Genomic DNA, 12,067 nt, shown 5'->3' with positions numbered 1-12,067 from the left:
TTTCTGAACAGTTTTTCCTAAGGCTGCACAATACATCTAAATAAAATCGATATCGTGATATGGCTTGGTGCAATTGTCAAATCACGCTGGCTGCCATTTAAATCAATATATGCACTACCAATTTTAATGAAGCAAGCCTTTAACACTCCTAGTTCAATCATCACAAAATGGCTCTGCTTATTTACTGTAAATTCTGCAAATCCAAAGGCCGTGACACAACAAGCCGACGTCAAAGAACTAGCGGTGATGAAAGCTGACTGTTGTCGCCTTGCGTCAGCTTCATCTGGGCCATAAAGCTGCGCTTGAAAATATCTTAAAGGCTACTGCTGACTGTCAACTAGCATGTGCGTTTTGCGCCTGTGTTTAAGGAAATAACTCTTTATTAGCTGGTGTCAATAGTCTATATTCGTCATTCAAAAGGAGAAACAAAAACAAGGACTGCAGATGTACAAACTGTTAACCATTACCATTTTCAATATCAATCATTCTGATCACTTAATTTCAGGCGGCTCATGTTGTTATGAAAATATTCGCATATTGCAATGCTCAGTAAGATGATGTAAAATTAAAACAGCCTTCTGTTCAGAGTCAGCCTTTGCTTCGCTTTTATTCTCGTTCGCTAAACTGAACGACAGTGATTCAACATGCTGAATTGGCTGAATTGCCACCAACGTGAGACCGAATACAACTAACATGCGGAACACAGAGCAAAGCCTAGCCCGACAAGCGCTCACCGGCGGCCCGCCCTTTCACTTGGTGTGTCACGGCCCTAAGACTCTGATTTCATGAGCTGCGTGTGTAAATGAACACAGTGCAGCGCTTCACTCTGAAACCAGCAGCTCATATTTTTATTTGCCTGCCACCTATCAAAATAAAAGATCGATGGGTTACTGTTTGAAAATGAAAAAATTAAGACATAAGTATTGTTATTGTGATTTTATATTAAAATAAAATGATTATTACTCAAATTTTTATTAAGTGAAATATTACAATGTAACAATTTATTATTGTTGAATTAAAAAATAATAATAATCACAAAAATTATTTTATAGTCTATTATATTGGTTAAAAACACTGGATTTGGCTTATGAATTTGGCTTATGAAAACTCAAGTGTAAAGATATTTTTTAAAACACATTTTTTCATCACCAGAAAAACATTGGTCTAGGGTTTACTTTGAAAACTATTTTCACAAATTGCTAGTAAATTTCAGCGAAATTTTATTTACAACTTCAAAATACATTTTTATTGCAGTAAAGCTTTTGCTAAATCCTAAATTAAACAATTTTTCCGTTTTGAGATCCTAATCTCTAGGGATATGCCCAAAGACGAATACTATGTTCGGACAGGAAATGACTCTACGGAGCCCCTAAAGGGACATGGTGACTTTCCTATTCGCGATCACGCTTAAAGGAGAACTCCAGTCAATTTTAACATTGAGCTCATTTTTTTGTAAATTTGGAGTGCTGTCAATACAGAGAACAACGACAAAAATACATAGGTGATAACCTATGCGCGTGAACTCGACAATCGACTACTGTGGACTTTGACCGAAAACAGGAAGAAAATACAGGTATGAGCGCTGGCTGAATTAACATCACTTTTATTCATATCTTTCACATCTACTGCAGTCAGATTCACCCGTGTTCACTCTGAAGGAATCACTCACATTAGCTGTGCACTTGTAATGACACATCAAGGATGTTAAGAGGCTAAAAGCAGGTTTAAACATTGCCCCATTGAAGTCAACAGGGTGCAAATTTTAAAAAGAGGATAACACGGTGTAGGCAACACCGATTTTTGTCGTTGTTCTCTGTATTGACAGCACTCCAAATGTACAAAAAAATGAGCTCAATGTTAAAATTGACCGGAGTTCTCCTTTAACTGTATAGAGAGGGGTGGTACTGACCACACATTTTACAAGATAATATATTTGTCAATGATGCTCAGGATCTGGATGACTGACATCGACCTGTCCTTTAACTCATGGTTTTTTTTTTGGTGTTGCTTTAGAACAAAGGCAGTTCTTCGGATGATTCTGACTCAGATTGCTCGTTCAGTCCTCTTCGTCCTGTTCGGTCAAGACCGCGTTCCCCAGTGGCCCAATCCTCGCAGGAATTCCCACCCAGTCAGGATCTTCCCTCCGTATACGCCGTCAGAGAGACCGCGTTGCCCCCGCAGTCAGACTCGGGCAGACTGGAGTACCAGAAGGCCATGCAGAACCTGGGCAGCGCCAAATCCCGCCTCCTCACTCAGAGCCTATCAGAGCCGGCCTTTACCAGCACGCCAGCGGTGTCGGCCAATAGCAGATCAGCTTTGGTCCCAGAGGAGCAGTATGTGGCAGATGATTGGCTGGAGGATGACCTGAGTGATGTGCAGCCTAAGAAGAAGCGGAGAGTTTCTGAGCAAAACATCCCACGGGAAACAACTTGCAGAAATCAGAATCATTTCTCAGTCTCTGCGGAAGTTTCTTCTAGAGGTGTGTGACATACCGGCGCAATCATATCCAGTCATTAGTTTTCCAGTCATTAGTTTCATGAGGATTACAATGTACACACAATAATATATTCACAATATTAGATTTTAGAGATTTTAATTGGGGCTTCACTTTTAGTTATTCTATTCTTGCATGCAATACATTATATATATATATATATATATATATATACAATGTGAATTAGTTAAATCCTACATTTAATGTCCAACAACTGATATTTTTATAATTTTTTGTAGTCCCTTACATTTATTTAATGGCTAAAGTAATGCAACACTTTAATAAAGTAATGCAAAAGTAACTACAACATTAGTTTCCTAAAAAATTGTGATTAACACAATAATGTAACATTTCAACAAACACTTCCCATACATAATTCCCATACATAATCCCCAACACTGAAATTTACACATAATAAGTGGCTTCTGAAATACTTGACTCTGATTGGTCAGTTGCTGCAGTCAAATATTTTTGAATGATATACATATAGTGTTATTTAATGTAATTCACTATAATATAATTAATAGATGGATAGTTTAAACACTAAACTGTTTTGTTGCCCGTTGTCAAGTCTCTCACTATTTAGCAGTTTCTTTCTAATCACATTTTCAGATCAATATTTTTGAGGTCCTGATCAACATGTCGGCATTTATTGTGATAATGGGCAGCTTAGTATATGTTATAATATAATATATTTGTATGTTTTTAATAATTTAATATTAATATAATATATTAATATACAAATATACAGATATGAATAATGCTTAAATATTTGATTGCCTGTTGTTAATAAGTTTTTATGTCTCTCACTCTTCTGCAGTTTATTTCTTTTCATCACAATTGTATTGATTAATTTTGGGGTCCTGATCAACATGTTGGCACTTATTTTGTGATAAAGGTCAGCTGACTCTCTTGGATTTTTCTCATTGCAGTTCAGAGTTCCTCCAGTAGGGGTCTGTCTCTGAGGAAGGGCACTAATAAGTCTCGACAGGTGAAGATGAATCAACTGCCCGGGATGGTGATGCTGGGCAGGAGAGAGGTCAGCAGGTCACATAGTCCCATCATGAATGAAGAATCTGACCCCGATCATGACCCTGCACCTCCGACCCATCAGTCAATGGTAATAGACCTCACTGTATCATTGGATGTGTTTGGAATGTAATGCTAGCTCACTGTACAGTAGTGTTGCTGCACTCGAGGTCTTGGTCTTGCCTCGTCTTGATGGCATTTGTACTCAGTCATGTCTCGGTCTTAGTCTAAGAGGACTCGGGATTTTAAGACCGGTCAAGACCACTGCAGGGATATCACTAAACTGTCAGAAATATGTGTTAACATCATTAATATGATTGGATGTAAAACTTCCTGCTTCAAATGCAGTCAATAACTTTTGTCTAATTTGATTTCTTTTGTTATTGTTGTGCCGGGTCAGAAACGAATTAGTAATTGTCAAAAATGTCACCACAAAATTAATACAAATGCCCACAAAAGTTTATTTTTAAAATATTAATCTCAACATTATTGTACCAATTCAGACGCAGTTTCTGTGCCAGCTCTGCAGTGCAAAGACAGATTTTGTTGTTAATGATTTCATATGATTGATAACAGCTATTATTCTAATAGTATTCATTGATTAGACATTTCTGAGGCTGTAAATGTGGATCTTTAAGGTCTTTTTTGGTTTTATATTTTATAGTGCTTGCTATGTTTCTTTATAACATGTGAAATGTTATGCAGTTGCAGTATAAAAGTTAATTATCTCATTACTTTGCATGTTTAATTTAACAAGTGGCATTCAGTTATCATTTTGGAAATAAATGCAGTTATTCTACATTTTTATCCAAATTTTATTAAAATACTATTAAAACTATTAAAAAGGAGGTTAGAAATCCAATACTTCTATTTCTACATAACACTGCTCATTGTGTTTGATACTTACAGACTGCTATGATTAATAATAAATTAATAAATGCATTATTATTTGACTGAAAAATTATTATTATAATTTCTTTTTTAAGTCTTCAGCATCATTCCAGAACCGAACAGCCCATGTGCCTGCCCCAATCAGGATGAGGGTCAGAGTTCAGGACAATGTCTTCCTGATTCCAGTTCCTCACAGGTCTGATGCTAGTTTTGTATGTATCAGGTAGTGTGTGGTGTGATCTGAGTGTAATTGTAGATGTTGTTCTTGTGTTTGTGCAGTGAGGCAGACTCCTGTACGGTGGCCTGGTTGTGTGAGCAGGCCTCTCAGCGCTACTATCAGAAGTGTGGATTACTGCCACGTCTGTCCCTGCAGAAAGAGGGCGCTCTGCTCTTACCCACAGATCCACTGCTGGCTGTGCTACACACCAATGAAGAGGTCAGAGGTCGTGCGAAAACTTCTGTCCACTGTTTTCTGTTGTTTGTTAAAAACATAATCTTTTTTTATGAATAAAAAAGTTTTTTATTTGGGATTGTTGCAAAATAAATCATACTGTCACAGTTGAGATAAAAAAAAAATGCCACGAAAATAAATGAATAATTAATAATAATAATAATAAACAATAAATAAGATTTTTTTTTTTTTTTATTTGGGTGGTATGATCAAAATCATAATATAATTTAATGTATAATATAATATAATATAATATAATAGGCAGCTATTAACTGCACTAAACTTTGCACTGCACTGACTTTTTTTATATTTTATATCATTTTATAGTTTATATTTTGCAATTCAGACTTCATGATTCGCAACTGCGAATATATATCTCACAATTATGATAAAAAAGTAAAAATTGTGATATACAAAATCGTAATTGTGATATATATATATATACACACACACACACACATATACACACATATATATATATGTGTGTGTATGTATATGTATGTGTATGTATATGTATGTGTGTGTATGTATATGTGTGTGTGTGTGTGTGTGTGTGTGTGTGTGTGTGTGTGTGTGTGTGTGTGTGTGTGTGTGTGTGTGTGTGTGTGTGTGTGTGTGTGTGTGTGTGTGTGTGTGTGAGTGTGTGTGTATATATATATGTATACATGTATGTATGTGTCAGAATTGTAAGACATAAACCTGCAATTCTGAAAAAATAAGTCAGAACTGTGAGATAAAAAGTTGCAATTACTTTTTTTATTTTTGTACTCCATGGCGGAAACAAGCTTACATACCAAGATCGTGATTATATAGTCTAGTCATTTAAATACTTTACTTCATGGTACTTAATAGGGCTGCACGATTCTTGCTAAAATGTGAATCACGATTTTTCTCCATGGGAATTGAGATCACGATTCTCTTGCACGATTCTCATTTTTTCAACCAAAATGTATTGCACTTAAGTACAAAAAAAAACAAAAAAACAACAACAACAACAACAAAAAAACATAGGACATTCAGTATAATAAAGTGCAGGAGTAACAAAAAATTGTCTCTTTACTTTATTTTATACCCCTTAAAGTGAATAATTTAAGCTTTATGTTGTTGAACATATGAGAACATTAACATATACAATAAAAAATAAAAAATAACTAAATAGAACCTGTGAATTTTGCTCCATTTGGCACAGAATGTACATAGTACTTACATCTACTGTGTTTACGGGAATACTCGACTTGGCATTTTGAAATATTTCTGTTTATTTGGCCGTTTAGGCGCGCAACCGGAGACTCTGCTTGTCCGTGTTGCGCTCGGAGTGCGCGCACAGCATCCTTCAGTTCTCTTTCGCGACTTATCGGCTTTTAATATTTCATTTCAATATAAAGCACATCCTGCTCTCTTCTTTCTCATTCATTCACGTTTTGTTTTTAATAACTTTAAACACGATCATCAACTGAAATATGCGCGGATTATCAAAAATACGACACATTTATAGGACATAAAAGAGTCTCTGCGGCAAAAGTGAAAGTAAAAGCACAGCAAAGCACCCGTTTCAATAAGGATATATTAAAGTTTATATAGCCTACTTTTACATTTTCGCTGCTGTTCTAAAATGGTTTTCGCCGTTACCCTAACCAAGCTGCTCTGCTTGAATCCAGTGCAGGAGCTGTAGGTTACAATTTACCACAGAAACGCAATTGGTTAGTTGATTGCTGTGGTGACTCGTGACACTCGCGAACAGCACTGAACACGCACTTTTGCCGGTAGGCCTACAACTTGAATATTATTATTATTATCATACACTTTTCATTAACTTCGGTAGGCTGTACAACAAGGGAATTGTAATTGGCTGCTTTTTCTGCAGAGAGCCGATCTTTGTTGATGTGTCTTAATTTATTTTTTTAGTTTGTTGGTAAAGGGTGAGAGAGCGTGCGAGCCACATGATTTTTGCCAAAGAGCCAGGTATGTGCCATATGTTCCGTTCCCAACCACTAGTGTACACGAATCGTTGGTCAGCCATCACAACCCTATTTTGTTATTGTGTGAGTGTGACCAATAACGCGTGAATGCAGCGTGATCTGAATGCAGGGAAATACCCGGAAGTGAATCGCCATCATTAAGAAATGAGATCGCATTTATGTCTAAATCAAGATCGTGATTTTTTTTCGATTAATCGTGCAGCCCTAGTACTTAATCTCATTTGGTTTTCTTATTTATTTGAAACCTAATGGACACAAAACCAAAAGATAATATTATTCTTGACATATGATATAGTCTGGTAGTGAAGTTTCACCTTTATATTAAAAACAAAAGACTCAAAAGAAGAAAGTCTCAGTAATGCATTATACATATTACTGGATGTGTTTGAAGTGTGAAAGGTTCCATAAAAGTCGTCCATACAACTAGAGTGCTTTATTATATGTCTTCTGAATCCATACAGTACCTTTGTGTGGTAAACAGGCTGAAAGTTTGCTAATTTGCTTTCTTTTTTTCATCTTCGGGTGGATGTACCTGCTGCAGGTTCTTGCTGAGGTGTGTTCATGGGATCTTCCTCCCCTCCCTGAGCGTTACAGGAAAGCCTGTCAGAGTCTGGGAGTGGGTGAGTGACTCTTTGTGTTCCTGAACCTCTCCTCAGTCTCAAAGAAGTCGGGAATCTTTCTTACAAAACACGCTTGTCTGGTATTCTTCATGTTATGTGTGTTTCAGAGGAGAACCGGCGTGTGTCCCGGCTGTGTGAGGTGCAGGACAGCAGCTCCTGTGTGAACGTCTGTGGACTCAGTTTGCCTCCAGCATCTCTGACTCCTCTCCTCCGAGCGCTGAAGCTGCAGGCCAGCCTCACGGAGCTGCGCATCACTGCCAACCGTCTGAACGACGACCTCCTTCCAGAAGTGATGTCTGCTGCTGCCACTATGCCCAGACTCAGGATTTTAGACATATCAGCCAATCAGATCACTGGCGAGGGTCTCAAAAAAGCATCGGACACATTGGAAACGAAGAGTCAAACTGCTTTCCCTGTACGTATACTTTCATTTATTCAGTAATATAAGATCAGTTATTAAGCTGCATTCACACTGCCAGTGGTTTTGTTGATGTATGTTACCAGTGGGTGGCGGTGAGGTCGCATTACCTCTACTGGTTGCCTTAACTTACACATACACTTTTAGGCTACAATGGCCATAATTGTTTTTAAAAAATTGGTATTTAGATATATTTACAGCCCAAAACAGTTTGGTTAGCAACATTCTGCAAAAGAAAGAAAGTCATTCAGGTTTGAAACGACATGAGGGTGAGTAAATGTAAAAAAACAGAATTTTTATTTTTGGGCAAACTATCCCCAAAATACAAAATTATTATTATTTTTTAATTAAATGATACTCAAGAAACTCAAACTGCCAGTCATTTGTGATAAATGTCTAAATGAGTAAGTCATTCATTCATTCATTTGATTAATTCAAACAGCTGATTCAAGTAAAAGGCTCTCTTCATGAATGGGCCATAATTGGTTCACCCGACTGATTCAGATTTATTCACAATTGAGCAAAAACGGACAATATCGTGTCTAAAATTTAACACTATTAACTTCTTATTTATTGAACGTGATATTTCTTAATGTGTGATATTTCTGATATAACTTGTGATATTTCTGATATAAATCATATGATAAAAACTCATACAGGGGCATTTTTGCCCTTATATCTTGAATTTTAGGGCCACTCTAATGGTACTCTATAGGCTCCATCTTACCTATGGACCTACGTAAATCAGCAGCCCAATCTATGTAAATCGACAAAATTGATTTACGTAGGTCCTCTTATATTTCATACAGTTGATTTATGTTTATATATATAATATATATATATATATATATATATATATATATATATATATATATATATATATATATATATATATATATATATATATATATATATATTGCATGAAGAAACAGAAAAAACTGAGACAGACTAACGGGGAGGGGGGGAGGGGTATTAACATGCCTAAGACTTTTGCACAGTACACACACACACACACACACACACACACACACACACACACACACACGTGTGTGTGTGTATATATATATATATATATATATATATATATATATATATATATATATATATATATATATATATATATATATATATATTAGGGCTGTCAAAAGATTAATCGCGATTAATCGCATCCAAAATAAAAGTTTGTGTTTAAATAATATATGTGTGTGTACTGTGTATAATTAGTTTGTATATATAAATACACACACATGCATGTATATATTTAAGAAATATTTGCATACATATACTGTATATATTTCTATATAATTTATATTATATATAAATATATTTTTTTTATATATAAATTACACATTTTTCTTAAATATATACAAGCATGTGTGTGTATTTATATATACAAATTTAATTATACACAGTACACACACATATATTATTTAAACACAAACTTTTATTTTGGATGCGATTAATCTTTTGACAGCCCTAATGCTTTTTTTCCTGTATATTAATATTATATTATATATTATTGTATTCACCTTTCACTGATGAACTGCACTTAGACATCCAACAAAGTGCTTCATATATAATGTGACGAGTGTGTTTTCCACACACCCTATATGTTGGTGCACAGACGTGTTGGAGGGGATGAGTAAGTGACATCTGGGGTGTGTTTTCCAAAAGCATCGTTGGTCAACTATGATCACAATTTACATTGAACTCTGTTGATAACAATTAGTAAAACAATTGGAAAATGTGTATGGTGGAAAATCTTTAAATAGCTTTTATAAAAAATAGTTTTCCTATTTGGTCCTTCTATATTAAACAAATCAAAATGTAATTAAAATGTATTTATTCACATTCAACAGTTCCTGAGCATATATCCATATGTCATGATGCAGTTTTGCTCCTGGGAAACCTTGAATATCAGGGTTGAGCATTGAGTTAGCTCAATTCCCAGGGAAATGCCTACATTTCAAAAGTGTTATTTCCAGGCACGGTAAAATCATGGAAAATGTATAGTCAGTTGAGGGAAGGTGTTTCTGTGGCTAAAATATTAATTGTGTGATCTTTATACAATTTAAAAGATCTTAGGTCAAGTCACCTTTATTTATCTAAAGCTTCACAGTAGAAAACAGGACAATGACGATCAATGATGCAAACCTTATCAAATATGAGAGGAGTTCAAATTCTGCTGTAAAGCTACTCTACAAAGTCAATAGTGTCATTATTCAGCTTATGTCAGTTCAGTGTTGATTCAGTTCATTAACTGTTCAGTGACCATTATGAAAAGTGTTCAATTCAGCTATAAAGCAGCTCTACAGAAGACAATTGTGTCATTATTCACTTTGAGTCAATGTTGAAAAAAGAAAAATCAGTTACGAAACCATGTCCAGTCATATCAAACCACTTTTTATCAGAAAGCCATTGAACAGGAAGATGCTTTATTGGTTTTGTGGTTTTGTGTGGGAAGTGTTTATGGTGAAGTCTGAAAGAACAGATGTGTGAATTTTATACTCAGAATGTAGAGAACTTGTTGATCATTTCCTTATGTCAAGAGTTCAAGAGATGGTATCAGATGGTTGTAAAATTAATATGGATACACTTTATTTCAATCCACTTTAGACATTCTACTAACCTCACAACTATGTCAACTAGCAGTCATTAGAGTAGTAGTAAATTGTCTGCTTAATATCTGCTAATCTTTATTTTGATGCTCCCCAAAAGACATTCTACTGACTATAAGTGACTTTGCAACTACAATTCAACTTATTCTACTAACACCTAACCTAACACTCTACTAATACCCCAATGAGAGTCAGTGACTTGTAGTAGCAAATTAATGTGAGGTAGTTGACATGTAGTTGCAGAGTTACTTGTAGTTAGTAGAATGTCTGAAGTGGGCGGTCAAAATAAAGTGTATCCATTAGGGTATTGATACATACATTGATACATAATTTTGTTTTTTCATAATTTCCTTTTTATTTATTCATTTTCACTCTTTTTCTAATCACATTTTTGTCTCTGTAGTGTCTAGAGGAGTTGAATTTAAGCATGAATCCTCTGGGTGATGGCTGGACACAAGCACTAGCAAGTCTTCTGTCCGCTTGTCCCCTGCTCTCCACTCTTTCCCTGCAAGCCTGTGGCCTCTCTGCACGTTTCCTCCAGCAACACCGTCTCCTATTAGCCAATGCCATGGCCAGTAAGTGCACTGTCAGAAACATCTGATCTGAAGTGGTTAGACCTCTGTTTGAAAACCAAATGAAAGCAAAGTAGTTTTATGTTGTTTCTGTAATGCGGTATTGTGCTCTCCAGGCACTGGGAATATGCGGTCGGTGTGCCTCTCCCATAATGCACTGGGCTCCACTGGTTTTGAGCTTGTGTTGAAGACTTTACCGATGCAGTTTCTTACGCACCTTCAGCTTTCTGCGGTCTGTAGAGGTCCATCCGACCAGCCTGCCATGGAGATCTTTACTAAACTCCTTACACAGGTACACTGAGTCCTTGTCCAAAGTTTTTCAAAAATGTATAAAGGTTTCCACAAATATTAAGCAGCTCAGTCTTTTTCAACATTGATAATAATAGCCCTTTTCACACATAGTGTCTTTACTGATAAATTACCATTAAGAGATCGAGTGTGAACAAGACCTTTTCAAAAATACCAGTAAAATGAGGTCTGAACACGCTGGCGGAAGAAGTCTGCTTTGGGCCAATCATAAAGTTCTTATGGAGATGACGCCATTACTTTTATGGCAAGCCAAAAGAGTCAGAATTACGCTATAGATGAATCGCGTTTACATCCCAAACTCTGTATTTAATGGCGTTTAAGACAGATTTAGCGCTGTCAAATATGCCGTCATCATTCCAAATGCTGTAAAAAAAAAAAAAAAACATGCACAAATCCACATACGTAAATAACTGGACACTAAATACTGGGTTAAACTGATGTAATTTAATAAACTTTAAGTTTAAGCTACAAATAATCATTAAATTAATCCATTTTAGACCTAAAACAGTTGGAACAGAGGGACAAGTTGGACGTTAAAGGGATAATTAACCCAAAAATGAAAGATATTTTGAAGAAACAGCAAATGGTTGATGGGCATAGTATTTTTTACACATACTATGGAAGTCAATGGGGTTCATCAACTGTTAGGTTACCTATATTCTTTAAAATATATTCTTTTGTGTTCA

The 12,067-nt window shown here is 35.7% G+C and overlaps 1 protein-coding gene across 1 annotated transcript in view; it reads left to right on the top strand.

Moving 5' to 3' along the window:
• tonsl (tonsoku-like, DNA repair protein) overlaps window positions 1-12,067 on the top strand; it is a 32,247-nt gene that overhangs the window by 16,772 nt on the left and 3,408 nt on the right. The window contains exons 18-25 of the mRNA XM_081347923.1: window positions 2,014-2,479; window positions 3,427-3,614; window positions 4,510-4,610; window positions 4,694-4,850; window positions 7,386-7,464; window positions 7,572-7,879; window positions 10,904-11,075; window positions 11,189-11,364. Of these exons, the coding sequence (XP_081204049.1) occupies window positions 2,014-2,479; window positions 3,427-3,614; window positions 4,510-4,610; window positions 4,694-4,850; window positions 7,386-7,464; window positions 7,572-7,879; window positions 10,904-11,075; window positions 11,189-11,364 (1,647 nt within the window). The remainder of the gene's footprint in view (window positions 1-2,013; window positions 2,480-3,426; window positions 3,615-4,509; window positions 4,611-4,693; window positions 4,851-7,385; window positions 7,465-7,571; window positions 7,880-10,903; window positions 11,076-11,188; window positions 11,365-12,067) is intronic.

Source organism: Scardinius erythrophthalmus (genome assembly GCF_964197995.2).
Source record: "Scardinius erythrophthalmus genome assembly, chromosome: 19".
NCBI classification, from domain to species: Eukaryota; Metazoa; Chordata; class Actinopteri; order Cypriniformes; family Leuciscidae; genus Scardinius; species Scardinius erythrophthalmus.
Note: the sequence above shows the minus strand (reverse complement) of the source record. Positions and strands in the feature narration are given on the sequence as shown.